The sequence below is a fragment of the Prunus mume genome, linkage group LG8 (assembly GCF_029339155.1).
Source record: "Prunus mume cultivar Tortuosa linkage group LG8, ASM2933915v1, whole genome shotgun sequence".
Classification (NCBI taxonomy): domain Eukaryota; kingdom Viridiplantae; phylum Streptophyta; class Magnoliopsida; order Rosales; family Rosaceae; genus Prunus; species Prunus mume.
This window is the reverse complement of record NC_142705.1, coordinates 12697401-12715800: the sequence shown is the minus strand read 5'-3', so window position 1 is coordinate 12715800 and position 18400 is coordinate 12697401. Positions and strand designations below refer to the sequence as shown.

General features: G+C 35.3%; 3 protein-coding genes across 5 annotated transcripts; 1 reads left to right on the top strand and 2 right to left on the bottom strand.

Annotated features, from left to right (window-relative positions):
• Nucleotides 1–5579: 5579 nt before the first annotated feature.
• On the bottom strand, nucleotides 5580–10255 carry LOC103339440 (cyclic nucleotide-gated ion channel 1-like). Of its 2 annotated transcripts, none has more exons than XM_008242740.3 (8): nucleotides 10073–10255; nucleotides 9856–9969; nucleotides 8660–9170; nucleotides 8328–8528; nucleotides 7520–7800; nucleotides 7245–7362; nucleotides 6844–7134; nucleotides 5580–6409 (listed from the first exon to the last, which is right to left on the bottom strand). In XM_008242740.3, exons 2-8 carry the CDS (start codon nucleotides 9885–9887, stop codon nucleotides 5873–5875), a joined length of 1971 nt encoding a protein of 656 aa, XP_008240962.2. In that variant the 5' UTR covers nucleotides 9888–9969; nucleotides 10073–10255; the 3' UTR covers nucleotides 5580–5872. The 2 variants fall into 2 exon arrangements, with proteins under 2 accessions (XP_008240962.2, XP_008240961.2); XM_008242739.2 differs by having other exon boundaries at nucleotides 9856–9993; nucleotides 10073–10252.
• A 1232-nt stretch (nucleotides 10256–11487) lies between these two features.
• LOC103339439 (defensin Ec-AMP-D1-like) lies at nucleotides 11488–12203 on the top strand. Its single transcript, XM_016796494.2, has 2 exons — nucleotides 11488–11641; nucleotides 11772–12203. The coding sequence occupies exons 1-2, from the start codon at nucleotides 11578–11580 to the stop codon at nucleotides 11963–11965; spliced, it is 258 nt and encodes an 85-aa protein (XP_016651980.1). The 5' UTR covers nucleotides 11488–11577; the 3' UTR covers nucleotides 11966–12203.
• A 2279-nt stretch (nucleotides 12204–14482) lies between these two features.
• On the bottom strand, nucleotides 14483–18400 carry LOC103339438 (Calcium-dependent lipid-binding (CaLB domain) plant phosphoribosyltransferase family protein). Of its 2 annotated transcripts, none has more exons than XM_008242738.3 (3): nucleotides 18007–18400; nucleotides 17570–17602; nucleotides 14483–17267 (listed from the first exon to the last, which is right to left on the bottom strand). In XM_008242738.3, exon 3 carries the CDS (start codon nucleotides 17154–17156, stop codon nucleotides 14832–14834), a length of 2325 nt encoding a protein of 774 aa, XP_008240960.1. In that variant the 5' UTR covers nucleotides 17157–17267; nucleotides 17570–17602; nucleotides 18007–18400; the 3' UTR covers nucleotides 14483–14831. The 2 variants fall into 2 exon arrangements, with proteins under 2 accessions (XP_008240960.1, XP_088898363.1); XM_089042237.1 differs by having other exon boundaries at nucleotides 17533–17602; nucleotides 18007–18318.

Below are 18400 nucleotides of genomic sequence, written 5' to 3'. Positions count from 1 at the left end.
GTCACCTTCTTATTGGTCGCCAAAATATTTGCTCCCATAAGATTCGGGCATTTTTTTTATTAAGATCATGCAACGCCGTTGAATCATGACCATCCATCTCTTTCTTCTTGCAATGATTTGAACCATCTAATTGAACAAACAACATGGGATATATGGTTGTGTTGCATTTCATTTTTGTTGACATTATGCGAATTAATTTGAATCCAAGTCGTTTAGTCCTAGCCGTTGAATTAATTTGAATCCTTTTAATTAGTAAATAATTAATAATTTAAACATGGGACATCTTCCAACGTTAAAAATAAAAATATCACCATATCAAAAGCTAATTGTTACGTTGAGGTTAGTTGTACGAAGTTTCTAGGCTTCCGCCACATGTACTCTCTATATGTTTCAAGTATTTCTAGGTTACTTGTAACCAAAAATATAATCACATTAATCTCTCTAGCCTTGTGTTTCACTTTTTCCTTTGTTACAACGGGAATCAAATCTAAGACTTCCCTTTCACCTCACACCGTCCTTCCTAGCACTCTCTCTACTTTCGTTCATTAAATTTTGAGGACCCTTGTTATTTATATCTCCAAGTATATAAATAAGGCTTAAATATGTGACTTAATCTAATATTTGTTATCAAAGTCAAAACAGTGATCTAATAAAGTCCACTCATTTGAAGCATGAGATCATATATTCTAGTATGAAAAGTTTAGCTCACGTTTTTGACAATTGAAATGTATTAAACTTAAGTGGTGTTGTATCCGTACGTACGTGGCACCAAATGTTTTAACATATAAGGATTGCATGCAGCATGTTAGATCACCTATATATGTAGAGCTGGACATTTCCACTGATGAACCGGACAAACTGGCCGAACCGGATCAGTTGGGCTGGTTCGGTTTTTTTTTTTTTTTTTTCGTAAAGTCATGTTATGAACGGAACTGAACCGATCATAGCATTTTTTTTATTTTGCTGATGTTTTGCAATGTGAAGTTCTCAAGATGGGGACTCTATGTTATATAAGCATATAGGCTTTGAATATTTGCTTCTTATTATGTAGACTATCATTATCCAGGAAGTTGTAGGGTTTTTGGTATATGTATAGATAAATAGAGAGGGGCAAGGAAAACACACACACACACGAAAAACCCCTTTGACCTGAAGCATAAGGGTTTGAATACCTCTTCATTTAATTATATATTTGTTTTGTTCTTGCCGGAACCCCACTCTAACCCTAATTCCTAATCTTTAATTTCTTTTGGCCATGGTTCAACCCTTCCTCTCGAAACGGACAACTTGATGAATGATGACGTATATAAAAATACAAAAAACTTATGGATTAGGTGGATCAGATCACATCGACGAATTAGTAAACAATTAATAATTATAATTGTGATTGTGATGTGTTGTTTATAATTAAGGCCATCAATTGAAGTAGCTAGGGTTTCTACCAAATCCTTTTGATTGGCTGAGTCGACATTTCCAACCTGAAAATGACATTAAAATGCCAAATAAACCTAATTTCATTAAAAACATGTGTGCCAACACTTGGAAGCATTCATGATCAACATTTTGACATGACACATATATGCCATTGACTGTCATTGTTTATAGCAATTAATCCATGAGTTTAATTATAATGAAATCCTCAAGTTGACAAATGTGAACCGGCACGTACGAGTTTATAGTTGAGGAACTTAAGGCATGCATTATGAAAATAATTAAGTAATCTACCAAGAAATCTAGCTATATATTTTAGGGAGTTTCACTAAAACACCCAAAATGGAGGCTGAAATTATAAAAAAACCCAACACCCAAAACACTTTATAAACACACCTAAAACCAATCATTACACACACTCAAAACCCATTTATAAACACACCCAAAAAATATACAATTGTTGATTTTGGGTGTGTTTCTATGTTTAATAGTGTTTGGATTTTTTTATAAATACATGTCTAGGATTAGGTTTATTTATAAATTTGTATATATTTTATTGGTTGACGTGTGAAATTTTTTTTTTAACAGTTGCTAATTTACTAGTTAATTACCAACCGGATAATAATTTGTATTTGGAGTTAATTATTGACCTAGTTGCAATAATTCACCTGCATTTGAATGGTCAATATATAGTACTAGTTAATTATATGGATTAAGAAAAAAATTATATTAGTCCATCTCCCGTTAACTACCATATTCCACTCCACTACTGGTTTTGTTATGTTGTCTTGAGACTTCTTCTCCTTTGTCAGTTTACTTACTACCATATATTTCCAAAATTTTAAGTTTTATATTCTAATGAGAAGCAACTCTGCAATATAATGAGGGCTACTACAATAGTTAAAACTTGGCAAAATTACACTTTTCTTCTCTGTAGTTTGAATAATGGGGTCGAGTGGAAAAGAGAATTGACTTACAGACCAGTTATCTCATGTTCGAACCTTCATAGCACCTTGATAGTGTGTGTGTGAGAAACCTCATTCCGTTGTAGTTTAGTCTATCACCTGTATTAAAAAAGCATTGTAAGTTCTATATCCAAACGACACATTAAATTTAACAAAATCTACCGTACCAATTATGGTCAAGAGATTTAGCGACACAAGATTTTAGACTTTTGTTGTACTAACAAGACAACATTTCTCAATTATATATTTATCTGGCTTTATCTGTTTAATTAATTGCTCTTTTGAGAATATGCTCGCATATTTATTTACCACGATAATGATAATTGACATGAAAGAAATTAATGATTGAGACAATATGATCAAATTCAATGAATCGAGCTGTATATTATTTTGAAAGAAAAAAACCTATGCACCCAATGAAGAATAGGAATACATATTTGGTTTACTTTTTTTAATTAGAAATGTGTATAGGTCAACTACGCACATCTTGTTAGTTGGGTTTGTGTCCTACAAACACCATTATCCCAAAAAATACAAAAACCAAAAAACCAAAAAAAAAAAAAAAAAAAAAAACCTCTTGATCACAAAGGTTTATACGAAATTATCGTCTTTCGTCCCTAACATTTTTTGTGACATTAATGGTTTTAAGGTTACCCTCCACACGTCAAAATGGTCTCTGTCGTTAGCTTCGTCAAATTTTCTGTTAAATTGCTGACGTGGCACATGTGTGGAGCCCAGACATCCAATTGTATATAGCCACGTGGCTTTAAATAAAATATAAAATATTTTGAAACTTAAATCCATAAATAAATAAAAACAAAAAGACATGCACCATCCCTTTGCGGAGAGAGAACGCAAAGGGGATGGTGCAGGTCTTCTAGTTTTTTTTGTTTTTTTGGGATTTTAAGTTTTAAAATATATTTTATTTTATTTAAAGTCATGTGGTTGTATACCATTGAATGTGTGGACTCCACACATGTGCCACGTCATCAATTTAACAGAAAATTTGATGGAAGATAACGATAGGGACTATTTTGATGTGTGGAGGGTAACCTTAAGGACTATTAGTGTAAAAAAAAAAAAAAACATTAAGGACAAAAAGTGATAATTTCGCAAACCTCATAAACCATTTATAATAAAAAGCTATTAAAAAAAAATGATGTTGGGAAATTAATGAGCCATCAGATTGTGTTAGAAAATATAAATGTGGAAGTTGGACATATTCAGCAGAGCCCCCCCAAGAGACTCAATGCAAATGTAGTTGTTTATCAATATCATGTATAATTAATCAAAGGGTATGGTGGCCGAATATTGTTGCCCTCGAATAGGGAATGTTCCTTAATGGAGCAATTAATTATTCAAATCATTTTAAACCAACTTTTCTTCAAAAACTTTAAAATAAACAAAGTCAAATAGCATATGCGTCTTTCTTTTATGAAAATCAAATTGCATTGTTTATATTTGATCAGATTCATGTATGTGTTACACTTTTGGGTACATTAACTTGGGTTTCCAACTATTTAAAGTATTAGATTCTGCTAAGTTTGATCAAGCGTGCCTAATATATGCAGTAACCAATCATAACGGGTCTTCTGTTGTGCTGTTGATGTCATCTATCAGACTATCACTCTTGGCCATGGGTAGTTTCAATTAGATGAGCCTTTTTTTCCCCTCATCTCCTAGAGGAGTTAGTTGATTATCCATTTTATTCGAAATTTACTACGCATAGCGCATTGTGTTGTTGACGCTAAGAAAATTATGTAAGACTTCCGTATACTTGTGGGTTTCAAAAAAGTATGTATTAGTATTGAATGCAGTATATTCATGCATACACAAAATTACCTTAAGGTGTGTTTACTAATTAGGAATTGAAATTCTTATTGGAATTGAATTCCATTTATAGAGGATTCATGTGTTTACTTTACATCAAGAAATTAAAAAATAAGTGAAACTCACACAAAATTAGAAATATTGAGCAAAATCTATAATGTACGGATTGTCTTTTGATTCGAAATTGTAAGTGATGAGGAATCTTATTGGACATCTTTTGAAGACCAAAAATTCATGCATTAATTTTTGTGTGGGGAAATGGTGGGGGAGGTAAAAAGATTTTTGCTAAATTTAGCAATGGCTCTTGAGACTTTTGCTTTGTTTCGATCAATGGGAAGGATAGATCATATGGATCCTTAATTTTAGGGAGAAGGCCGATATGGGCTTCATAATTGCACCCAAATCTTTTTTCCCAAGTGGGCCCCAGAAGCACCTCTTTCCAGTTTCTAAATATAGTAAATCTCTGTGGTTGGTTTTGCTTTGTTCTGCAATTTCCATGATTTCTGTTTCAGCTGTCAACCACGTTGAATGGCAGGTTTATCCTTTCTGTTTGGCTCTACACAAATTCCCAGTTCAGATTTCAGAAGATCCACTTCTCACTTGGCTTCTTACCAATGGGCAACTGCCTATTGATAGAAAACCATGTTTCTCTTCAAGTTATAAAATGACTTTAATCCTCCTGCAATTTGATTGAAACATACCCAATTAATCCGGATTCCTGTTTGGCATATATCTAATTGACTATAACATATTGTTAGTGCTTTTGGACATATTCAACATAGATTGGCTAAATTTGGTTTGTTTAAAGAAGTTTTGTTGATTTGGGTTGAGGTGGATCCTAATTTTATTTAAGATGTCATTTTGTATTATTCGTTGGATCGAGATCAATTTCATGTCCTCCGTTGTATTTCTTGATTTTCAATAAATCTATCATCGTGGTGTCGAAGTTCTACTAAAAAAATCTTTTAGTGCTTTGTTTGTAGATATGTAGCTCAAGTATTTAATGTGAACAATCAAAAAATCAAATTTGAGGAGCCCAGTAAGCAAATTTGGGGATCCAATAGAATCATTTTACACTTTATACTGTGTACATCAACAAGGAGTTGTGTCTCGCATAAAGATATATGAGTCACGTAAGTCAACCCAAGCTCATTACATGGGTCCAAATTAAAGAATAGAATGTGTGAATTTATAAATTTCATACCAGTTTCACATTGCGGTTTCCTTACAATTTATAAAATGTATGGTGGCATATGGAAAGGTCATTTGAACCTAACTTGTTTAGATCGCTTCTCTCATCTCACATGTCATGAACTTGTTAATCCGGTAATTAACGATTATTGGGACAATCACTTTAATCAACATATTTTTTCTATTAAATTATTTATAAAATAATATATGAAAAATTCATAAAGTTTACATTCCATGTTTAGCTTTAAATAGGGTATATTTCCAACATATATGCCCCTATCGGACCCCAAAATTTGCAACACCAATACCTCTTGAATTAATGGGGGACCTCATAAGTGTGCTAGCTATAGGCTCATCACAAAGAGTATAATGATTTACCAAAACAAGAAGAAGATAGATTAATAAGGGAGTCGATTTTGTCTAGTTAAGTTGCTTTTTCTTTTTCTTTTTTTATACTAATTTATTTGGATAAATTTACTCCTCCAATTTCGCAGCTTTCGCTTATTAGCCCTTGCACAATAGCGGCGCCAATTTTCTTGTACGGAAGAAGCTGCCAAATTATGCCAATGCTCTAATTGAAATTCCTCTAAGTGACGGAGCTCCGCCCTAAAATGCCACCAGAACTTAGCAACAATGGTCTTCAAGTCCTTAGCTCTTATAGCAAATGCTTCAACTTTTGTTTGGGACTTGAGAATTCTAGTCGACATGGGTAATTCAGAAGAGGGGGTAGATTTTAATGCCCAAATTAAAAGTTCTTCTCCATAAAAATCACCTTTCTCAAGCCACTTCGTGTTTGGGGAAGTAATTGTAATTCCACCCTGACTACTAGGTGTAGGTGGGTAGCTCCATGCCGTGCCTTGTGTGATGAACATCATCTTCTCAAGTGGTTCCCCCTCTGGAACAATGTAGCTGCCCTCGTTATAGGTCTCCAGCTTCAGATGCTCGCTGATTGCTTTCAACACTTTTTCATCCATACTTTCAAGCATCGACACCTACCAATCAATATCATATACGTTAATTAGATTGTTATTGTCAAACGGATTTCCCATTTTGCTGATTTTTAAGAAGGATTCTGTAATACATATTTCACTTTGTCATGGGGTCACTCTGCAATAGATTTCACAGATCCGAATCATCTAATTTTTACTGTTCCGCATAAGAGTATTTTAATGTTCAATGTTTGGAAACAATGTGTTCGTCTATTTACTCAATCATAGTTAGATGATTAAATAACTTAAGATTTTCAGCCTTTAAAAAAATGATCTTTTGAGCACGAGTAGGTGACACGTATAATTGAACCGCATTAAGAACTGAACCCGCTGCAATCCTTTTGAATCTCGTCACAAGAAATCTACATGCACACACAAATATATCTTCATGCAATTAATTACTTTTGAATTTGGTAGTGAATTAGCATAATACTCACTTTCTTTAGTGATGTCAAGCGGAGAAGGCTCATGATACCTCTTCTATGTCTCAAGGGAAGAACAGCGAGGATATTCTCCACATCAACATCTTTGTTTTCTTGAAGGTGTCGTTGTACGTTTTCTACGATTACCGTCCTGAGATGTTTTTCTGTTCGGCCTGAAACCATCTTCAGATCCTTAGGGAGGTCGTTTTTAGATAACCATAAATCGATCTCTGGACTTATCAGCTGCATCTTCCGTCTGAATATAAACTCATCTGATCTTATTTTCTCCAACTGCACACTTAATGTCTATTCCACACAAAATGTAGGTTCAGTGCTTCATTGTATGAACTACCAGAAAACACACACGCATACGCATTCATGCTAAATTGATATAAAGATTCAGCACCAATGGTTACCTGCAAAGTTGCATTGAGATATATTAAAAATAGCATCATGCCGCTTAAAAGTGTAAAAACAGCAAAGACGTTTTCCCACTGGTTGCTACTGCTGGGCTCGAGGCTTTGCCCTAAAGAACTGAAAAAGTGGAAGTGAGCAATATGTTAGACGCAACAGTTTGGTGTAATACTAGGAACACCTACTTATTACAACAATTTTTGGACACCAGTTGGTGTTTAGAAGTTGATGTATCCGTATAATATTATAAAAAAATCAAGAACGGAGTTTTGCTAACCTCAGATTTCTTAAACCCCACCAAAAGCATTGCAATAACTTCTTCGAAAAATTTGTTGATCTCAGCATATCAGATTGAACAGCGCCAAGAAATATACCGAAATCGAAGAGTGTTGCATTTGGTGGGTTTGTAGGGCATAAAACATTTAGAAGCGCGACATTTCTAAATATATTATCATTACAATCAAAATTAGCAGATTCACATCCCTTTTCATGACATCCATATTCCCAACAAGTTCTCTCTCGTTGAATAGCGAAAAAATACCATATGCCTCCAAGTATCTATATGATCAACAAGGTAGTTAATGATCTAACTTCACGGAACATTCAAAGGTATGAATACAAAATTATCAACTCCATGAAAGGGAGAAAAAAAATAACATTAATGAATCTTAAAGAAAAAAGCCTCAAATTTATGAAATCAATGTAATTAGCATCAAAACATAATTAGGTCCTAAATTTGGTGCCTAATGCTCGCTCAACAGATGTGTGTCAGTTTCATATTGAAAGTCAAGCATATCATTGCAGAGAAAATCCAAGCAAAAGATCCAGATACATGTGTACTACATATGTGTGTGTTTGTATATATATTTGGTAATATAATCTACAGAATAAAGATAAGCGTCCCCTCATCTTACACTAGTGAAAAGTGATTCTTAATATTTCTTATAATTCATAGATACATTGTTAGATTATTCATTTACAGAGAACCTAAGCTCTTTCGGAGAAATGCAACCTAATTAACCATTGATAATTCAACATTAATAGTCTAAAATTGAAATGATTTGAAAGAGTATACTGAAACTTACATGGCCAGCAAGGATGAATGGAAAAAAGTTGAATACAGCTTTAACCAATATTCCTACTCGAGTCTGTATACTGGGAGTATTGCCAGATAGATAGATGCGAAGAACTCGTGGTACATATTGAAACAGAATAAGAGAGTTCATAAACATCCTTATGAAAGATCTTGAGCCTCTTCTTTTTGTAAAATATATGAAAAATACTACCTGCATACAATGCAATATTCGTTTTAGCCAAGAATTCAATCTAGTGTGAGTACTTTTCCTACTTTCAAATATACATGTCAAATTTTGAAAGAAACTGGAAAATAATTTACTCCAAGAAATTCCGGTCTTACCTGTGGAACGGGGAGAACAGCAAAAGTGTCAATTACAATGCATGACAGCAAAATCTTCTTAGCTGATTTAACTCTTTCCAAACGAAATGTGGCACCATTTATTGATATCTTGGACGTGACGTTGAGTTGATAAATTTGAAAAATAATATCGACAAGATAAAAGAGATCTGTAACAGATCGTAAAGCAAGAGCTATTTTCTTCAGGTTTTTGTCCAACTCCAGACACTTCATGTCCTCGTTGATGACAGGAGTGTAGAAGAACAAAGGGTCCATCAAAACAGCAAACACACATGATATTACAAATATCTTGTTCCATATTGGAAGGAGAGGTCCAAGAAACTCCTTTGATATTTTTAATGTCTTCTTCCATATTGAAAGGAGACGGTCGAGGATTTCTTCTTTTAATGACCTCCGGCGTGCCGGTGCACTGTGTGTGAGAATCGGCCTCGGCCTCACCTCCTCTATTAAGTCCCATCCTGGATCCTCAATTAAATCCCAGTCAGGTTGAACGCTGAAAAAGACACAAGGAACATAAATTGCACACACGTCGTCAAAAGAAACATTAGCTCTTACATGATTAGTACGTACTACTACTCCATCTTTGAGTCATTTGATTGACCACATCTTCGTCTGAGTTTTATCATGTTTCTTAGCATATTTTAGGTGGTTGATCAAACAATTATGATTGTTTTGATCGTTGAAATAAAATTCGTAGTGTACCTTAAAATATATTCCTTAAATAAAATAATTTAAAAATCTTTCAATAAAAAGTGACTGTATTTAAATGTCAAAATCATCCTTCTATCATATATATATATATATATATGTTACTCACCCTCTAGAATTCAATTGACATAAAACGAACCAAAACTACTAGTTAGAAACCAATAAACAAGTGGGCCTTCAATTCAATACATGTAGGCTTGGGCCCTTGGACCACGTTACAACAATTATTTGTATTTCTGGTTTTTTTTTTTTTTTTGTTTTTTGGGTATCATATGCCGACACTCTAGTAGAAGCGAGTAAATATGGTACAAATAATATTTACAGTTAAGCTTTTGAAATAATTACATGTAAGTTCCTTCCCATATATATGAATTACTTTGAAAAGCCACTGCAAATACCAAGTCATATTGTTTGATAAACATTTATTTAAAGGGCAAAAATGAAATATGCCAAAGAAAGAAACTAATTACCTTAACACAATTGTATCACAGGAGTTGACCATATCTGAAGCTTGTTAATCATGCAATATCCTCTGAAGTCTGAACTATTAACAAGAATAGTAGGAAGCTTGCTAAACTAGCATACTGCAAAAACCAAATAAAAAAACACTGAAATTTAGAGTATGTGTGAAGCCCTATGAAACTGGGATTGAAGAGATGATCCATTTAAAGAAAGAATTTAACTTACAATAATTGAAGCTCATGACAGTGGCAGTAAGCTTAGAGGTACAAGGTGGATGAGAGAGAGAGAGAGAGAGGCAGAAAATGAATCTAGCAATTCCAAGAGAGAGAGGCAGAAAATGAATCTAGCAAGTCCCCTTGGAACCTCATGAGGAGAGGAAGGGGGACAGAACTGAGGATTTGAGCTCAAAAAATGGTTTATAAAAACAAAAAAAGTAAAGTAAAAGAGTTGACAATGGGCCATGCTTTTTTCTAAGTCTTTGTCTTCTTCTATCAAATACAAATACCATCTTATTGCTTATACATTATTTCCTAATCCACACTCTAATTGACCATAAGACCTTTGCGCAAGTTGGAAATAATAATATTAACCACAGAGTTTGGATCACACACACACACGCGATGTGCGTCGGGATCTGACTTGAAAAGACCCATTTACTCCTAAATTAATAGATAAATTTGATAAAATAGAGGATGGAATCTCTATTTCTAATGAAATTGAAGTTAGAGGACGACCGTAACAATTTTGGAAATTAATGAACTAAAATATGAATCGGATCAAAATTTAGGAATCATTTGACCTAAAAATCCCAATTTAAAATTTCTAACTTTTGTTCAAATTAAAATTTTAATTCATTCATTTGAAACATAAAGTACAAAATTTAAATCATACAAGTTATACTGTAGCAATGGCAAAAGCACATACATAGATTGAAAATGCAATTTGGCAAATAATAATTTTACATCCAAAGCAGAACCACCCTCCAAATTATCTGCCAATAGAATGTAAAATTAGATTTCAAGCAGAACTAAAACCAATAGAATGTCGTCTACTCCATCAGTAAGATAGCATAAAGAATTTTTCTTCTTCATCATTGTTTTAATATAACCATGTGTCTATTTCTCTCATCAAATATTTAACATTAATAATTTAATTTTTGAAAATTATAGCGTTACATTATTAAGTTGTCAACGTCGCAATTTGTAATTTTTTTTTTCATGTTACATTATTAATTCGTTAACTTCTTTACATCAACCAAACATGTAACAGGAATTTGCCATGGCTTTCATGATTCACTGTTAAGTGGACAACGGAAATATAATTAACATTTTTAGAACATTAGTCATGAATTTTTTTTTTTTTTTTTAAACTGAAGATATGATCGTTCGATCTTGCTTCAAGGATTATGTATTGCAAGGACCAATTTTAACAAAAGAACTGTTTAAATTTTAGGGAGGAGAATAGAGCTCTCCTCAAATGTAGGATGCTAAAAAATGGTGAGCCAAAATAAGGAGGTGTTCATGGAGCTGAAATTTTCCCTTCAACTCTCTATTTTTACCGAGGACCGCCCTTCACGGCAATGCGCTTAATTTGCTTCATAACAACTCCATATAAAAAGCCTTGGAAGGTTCACCTTTGAATCAAGACATCTTGAATCAACATTCAACAACCCTCTCTCTCTCTCTCTCTCTCTTTTTCATAGGCGTGCAAATACACACACACAATTCAAGATGGAGCGATCCGGACGTATGTTTTCAACTGTCTTCATCCTCGTCCTGCTCTTTGTGGCTATTGGTATTTTTCTCTTTCCTCATTTTAATTCTATCTTTATATTTGAATAGTGGTATATTTCTTTCCAATACTGAAAGACATTTCAAGTTTGAATCCACCTTCTCTCGTTAATTTATCAATGCATCTTTGGCAGGGACGGGTCCAATGGTTGCTGAGGGCAAGGCCGCAACAAAGGAAAAGTCGAGGACTTGTGAGTCTCTGAGCACGAAATTCAAGGGACTTTGCTTCCGATCAAGCAACTGTGCAGATACTTGCAAAAAAGAGGGCTTCTTGGAAGGCAAATGTGCTGGCTTCAGGCTGAGATGTACATGCACTAAGAAATGTTAGTGATATAACACACTAACTTATTTTGGTGCATGGGATTGAGAAGAATGAAAATTTATATTGCCCTTTTTTTTGTTTTGTTTAAGAGAACAAATGACTAACCCTAATATAAATTTTGGGGTTGTGTCCTTATTTTTGTTCTTATGCGCTAACCAGGCGTGAGTTATTTTGTAATCAATAAAATAAAAAAATAATATCATTCATTTCTTAATACAATAATACCTTCTTTTTTTCCCTATAATACACAAATGTAATCTTTCTAGCATTACTCTAAAAAATTTACCAATGCGTTAAATGTTGAATATGCTAACATAAAGTAATATTATTAGGCTCTCTCCGTGTATACATGCTTAGGCATGAGCTCAATCTAGGTATACAGCTACATAAACTCTACGCATTCATTTTGGTTAGAAGTTCAATTTTCTAAAGCGTTAACTAGATATCTTTGTTAATTAACTTTTTTTCTTGCGTACCTTCAGTTTAGTGCTATAAGCTTGTAGCTTACGTCTCTGCATTTGCTTTGTGTTATACGGCCACATTTGAATAAGAGTAAAATTAGACTACATTTCTGATTATATTATATGGCATGTACTGGAATTACTTTTATAAATGCATCAAGTAGTACCTTATCTTTACACAATCTAAATTACGAGAATAAATATTTAAACTCGGGTGCAGAGTAGGGCCGTGTTCTAGCCAACTTAGCTAAGCCCTAATACTTTTATAATTACTTTTATGCTTCAAACTTCCGAATGACTTCAATACAAGATGGGCTGAGATATAGAATTGGTCAGGCTGTGCGCTAAAAGTGCAAGAGAAATTGAAAAACCTTTGGGCTTGGCTAAAGCCTAGCCAGCCCAAACTATGTTATTCCCCTAATTTTTGTAGTTTCAGCCCAAACTAACAATTACAGTTGTGTTTAGGCAGGTAGGGTTTAAATTGGTGATTGCAATACATTTCAATTAATGCTTTAAGATCAAAATTATGATGTGGCAAGTAATTTGTACATGTCATGTCAACTTAGGTTTTTATCTCAATGAGTATGGATTACATTACTATTCGAAGTTTATCGAGTTTCAGCTTTTACTAACTAAAGTTTATTTTCAGTTCAACTTTGTACCCATATCCTGTGAGATGGATCCATAATACCATGGGATCTACTTGGGATCCATTGGAGATAAGAAAACAGAGAGAGAAAAACTCAGAAACAAATTGGGTTCTATATTTATATAGCATCTTCTGAACATATAAAACAAAAGACGTAGAAAAGTATTGGTTACACAGGCTGTAAAGAAAAAATAAAGCACACAAGGGTCCACCCCACCTACCTAGAAATCAGAAAAGGCCATAGAATTCAAGGAATCAATGCCCATTTTACCTCATAGGCCTTCTGATATTGGTCCTAGTATTCTCAAAACTGTTGTGGAATATTAGACAGGCTCCGGTAAAGAGGGTGAAAATGCTCGACTTTTAACATTTTTTACTTTAAACACCAGGTAACTTTTCTCTACCATTATGCAGCTTTACACCATCTAATAAAACTATTTTCTTGTAGTGTGTAAATGTTCACAAGTTAAAGAGCATTTTCCCATGCATCCGAAGTCCGATTCTCCCTTCCCAGTATAGCTTGTATGAAAGAAAATACAAAAGAGTGGAAATATTTCAGGATCATTTGCAGCACTCAACTCATAATATTTGTTCTTTAAGCAAAGCATTTACTAAGCACTGTATTCAAAGGAAAGGAGATTAAAAAAAATAAAAAATTAAAGATTAAGAAAAACCCATAATTGCAGGAGCAATCTTTGTCTGTCCCCATTACTTGAATTTTCTATTGGAGTAAAATAGGATCAAAGTTGAACTAAACCAACTGTCCCTGTTTTTCCCTAATCATGTGTGTCACTGTCAACACACCATAGACCACATGCATTTATATTGGTTCTGCTATATATAATACGCAGATGTAGGTAGTTGCATATATTATTAAATCGCTGTCCCCAAATTCCAGATGACCATATAATAAATTCTGGAACAGATCTACGTCCATAAAATCACACCAAACCAGAGAGAGATGTTGAAATTTAATAAGACCACATGTTGAGGTTAGCCATCCAAAGTGAAGTTAGGTGGCCTATACTTTGTTGGGAAAAAAGTACTACTTTAGTTGGCAATGGCAAAAGCATACTCATTATGCATCATTCCCTATTGGAATGAATATATATATATATATATATATATATATGCAAAACATTCAAGTTTGGCAATTACCATTGATGGTTCATAATCATCTCTTGTCAAATTGTCACCAATTTCACCAGACTGCCAATTTGAACCAAACACTCAACCCTACACATAATACCATAACTACTAACATCCTCAGGATATGTCAATTAGTTTGGGCAAAACGGAATATTCTCTATACCAAAAGATCATACGTTAAAAAAAAAAAGATGTAACCCATCAAGCTATCACAAGAAAGGCACCAAAAGTAAAAGCTCAACCTGATGAACTTAAACCAAAAGATGAGTTGAAAGAAAAATACTACAGATGTAAATAAGCACATAATGGTTCAGCATTCCAATCACAGCCTACAAAATTACAAATGAACATGAGCTAGTCGCCTTAAATTAAAGTTTTAAACAGAAATCCTATTGATGGCATAATCAACTGACAATTTTAAAAAACTACCACCTTCAAGACAAGGTCATACATACATCATACCAGAACATGTTCTCCATGTTCATTGCTTGCTGCTGAGCATTCAAAACAAAACGGCTCAATGAGGTACAGCATCTTCTTCATTAACTTAACACGAAATGGCGGAAAATAGAATGTCGTGCCACTCAAAGGCAACTGAAGATAAAAGTCTTCCTCACAACATGCAGTCAGTTCTAGCCGGCAACCTCCTGAAGAAATTCAGCGGCACAGAAGGAAGCTTATGACGGAATCTTGGGTGCCTCAACACATAGAATCCAGCGAGAAGAGCCACAACCTGGAATGGTGTAACATACAAAACAATGGCAGCAATCAGACAGAAAAGCACAAACAGTGATGTTGCTCTCGGGTCTCTCCAACTTAGCAAAGATTGCAGTCTCTCCCCTTGAGTAGCCAAGTCACCAACCACTGTCTGGATTCTCCCAGCAATACTCCTCAACCTATCATATCTCATCCTTACTATGTCAGAAGGCCGTGAAGTAGGGAATGTATCAAATTCTTCATCAAGTTCATCAGGATGTGCAGAATCTGCATGAGACAGACGAGTGTCCATGTGAGGAGGATGCCTTGGTCTCCATCTATAATACCAAACTCCAATCAAGAAGAGGTAGAGGAAAATTGTAGGTAATATGAGCTCTGGGTACATGACCAGAATTATAAACAAGATGTGGATGAGTACAGTTGTAATGGGGTTTTTCCAAGTACAGATCTGATCAAACCATTTTCCAACTGCAATTACCCCACCCAAAACATTCATAATCCTGAAAAAGTTAGCTTTGCTTCTTCGCATACTCCACATGTGAGAGCCCACATCCAGCATATACTCTACCACTTCTTTCCTCAGTGGTGGTTCAGCACGGCTCAGCCTCATTGATACAATCTGAGTGGCCTGGTGCCTCAAGCTATCGAGCTGGCTTACAGTTAATGGATGAATATAGTGCATTTTTGGCAACAGTGGCTGGGAGTACATGTGCATCATGTTAAGCAAAGAAGAGCAAGTGAACCTCACAGCCATATGAATTTCACCCATCTTCTTTACACCATTTGGGTGCAGAACTAAAAGTGGGTACGAGTGTGTGTACACCCGATCAGTTTCAAGGGTGGAGAGACGAATCCTTACCTTCCCAATTCTTGCATCCCTGGCCCCTCCAGCCTTATCTCCCCCATGCAAATGACAGTTATCAAATACCCCAATAGTTATGACAGTACAAGGATCAAAAACCTCCCATGTATATTGCTCATTCCACCTGGGAGTAAAGCTATCAATAATGGTTCTTGTTCGAACCCACTTCTGCCCGTATTTCGCCACACAATAAGCATCTGTTGTACCCCTCCCATCTTTCGTCTTCATTGGCATCAACCCCTGAGCATTCAGAATTCCCACTTCAAGAACCCCAATGCTGGACTTCCACAGCGGTTTTGCTGTTGGTCGAAGATCACTACTATAGTGTGTTGATTCATCAAGGACATGGTAACCACCTTCCAGACAGATCCTCATATGAATTCTGCTTGCAAACTTAATTTCTTTCTTCTTTTCCCCTTCTACAATAACATGTTTCTCAAGATTGTGCCAACTAGTGTTCACAGGTTTATGATCATACCTTCGGTTCACATACTGCAGGGGAATTGCACACCTTCCTAGAACTTCATCTTTATTAGGTGCTACTCTGTCCTCCACACTCAAAATCAGGGGCTCCTCAAATGGTTCTGATGCTACGAACATTAAATCTTCATTCCACATAGGATTTATACTCCTGCTTGGAGAAATCCTAGTTCTCAAAGCCTGATTTCCCAGGATAGCCTTCACATAAACTTCAGGATACCTACCTTTATCACTCGGTTGCAAATCCTGAGCTTCAATCACATTAACCCTCAAATACCAAAGCTTAGGAGAGAGATACACCTTTGACCGAATATTTGAGAGACTGTCAGCCCCACTAACTGTAGCAGCATCTGAATGCCATGCTTCAGGAAAAGCTTCATCTGCTTGGGTGCCCATCCAAACAGCCAACATTAGCTCTCCCCTAACCTTGTCCCCCTTCCTATCCTCCAATCTATACCATTGCGGTGCTAAAGGACTATCAGGAGGTACCCGTTTTGGAATCTCATTCAGGTCAAAAGAAACACGACCCATGAAATCATCCTTCACAACATCCTTGTCCTTCACAATGACCTCAAGAACCGAAGCCTGAATCCGATCTTTCGAGAATGCAAAAACCTGGTTCCACTCCGGATTCGACTTCTTCTCGAAATGTCGAGTGGCACCCTTATAATTTCCAAGCCTAACTTCAACATAAGGGTCACAACTACCAGTAACATCTTTCGCAGGCAAGTCCTTCGCCTTGACAACCCGGACATAGAGATACTGCATCTGCTCAACAAGATCATAGGTGCTCGTGAGCTTATCACCGGAGATCCTCCCCCCACCGAGGTGGGGTTTGGTCTCCTTCAAAGCAAAGTCTTCTGGGGGTGGTCTCTGCATCTTGTGGGTTCAAAAACAGAGAGACCCAAATGGCAAAGATTGAAGTTGAAGTTGAACGGTTGGATAGAATAAGATTAACTGTTTTTGAATTAATTCAAAAGTTCCAGGAACCTAAAACATCGGAAAAAATAGTTTAATAGCCGTTAGTTATAAGGAAAACCAAAAGCCAAGCCACCTAAATCTCGGAATATTCATTAAAAAAAAGGGCACTATCTAAACTAAATTAATAACACGAAACAGGGTGTTATTGTTAACTACAAATTACCATATCCATTACTCTAAACGAAAAGCCATCTGAAACTAACAGCACAAAACATTTCATAAATAACACTAAATCAGAAAGAATAACTTAGATCTTTAAATATTGGATGCATACATAACAGAATATGAAAGGTCCAAGTTTTAAGAGTAACCTTCGTAGGGGCGGAGAAACCCAAGCTTCAGATCTGAAACAACAAACAACCCAAAGTTACAAAACACAAATAGCAGAGTGCGAGACTCGATGTGTTTTTATATATTGTGTTTGGCTACCGAGAAAAATGACGAAAAGCAGGAAAAATTGAACATGCTTTGATACTAATAATTTTCCTTTTCTGCGACTACCGAAAGCAAACATATCCATGACTAAATCCAAAACATTACTTTCCTATTCGGAACTTAAAATTTGCAGTCTCCAAAAAATTTTCTTTTGTTTTCATAAGCTTTCCCAGAAAAAAAAACAAACTGGGAGCAAGAAAATGAAGAAAACAGAAAAATAAACAAAAGTGTGAAGACAACATAAAGCATCAGAAAGAACCCTAACAATGTCGGCGCAGGGGAATGCTAAGCGGTTGAGAGAGAGAGAGTTTACCTCTTGAGAAGGAAGAACACTCAGCAGGGCTTCAAAGAAAAAACCCAAAACCCAAAAAAGCTCATATTTTCAAACAAACCAAGAGGAAAAGGAAAATAAATGAAACGCTCCTCCTCAGATTGAAGCGGTGGAAATGGGTATCATTGGGTTTGGTGAGGCTGAAAAATCAAAAAGATAAGGATGAACTAAGAAGAAGCAATGTTTTGCATTCTAAAGAGAGAGACTGTAGAGAGAGAGAGAGAGAGAGAGAAAAGTTGAGCGCTTTTGCTTTTGGGTGGGATCTGTTGAATATGTGAGAGATATACAGAGAGAGACTAGTCAGCCTTTTTTCTCTTCTTGTTTTTTTTTTTTTTTTCCTTCTTCTTCTTTTGCTTTTTCTCACTCTGTGTTTGTG

Coding starts and splice junctions, on each gene's coding strand:
- LOC103339440 (XM_008242740.3), bottom strand. CDS start 9,887: ATGGTCAACTCCTGTGATACAATTGTGTTAAG. Junction 7,363..7,519: donor TGGGGTTTAAGAAATCTGAG/GTTAGCAAAACT, acceptor CCACTTTTTCAG/TTCTTTAGGGCAAAGCCTCG. Junction 6,410..6,843: donor GCTTGACATCACTAAAGAAA/GTGAGTATTATG, acceptor ATTGATTGGTAG/GTGTCGATGCTTGAAAGTAT.
- LOC103339439 (XM_016796494.2), top strand. CDS start 11,578: ATGGAGCGATCCGGACGTATGTTTTCAACTGTCTTCATCCTCGTCCTG. Junction 11,642..11,771: donor CCTGCTCTTTGTGGCTATTG/GTATTTTTCTCT, acceptor CATCTTTGGCAG/GGACGGGTCCAATGGTTGCT.
- LOC103339438 (XM_008242738.3), bottom strand. CDS start 17,156: ATGCAGAGACCACCCCCAGAAGACTTTGCTTTGAAGGAGACCAAACCC.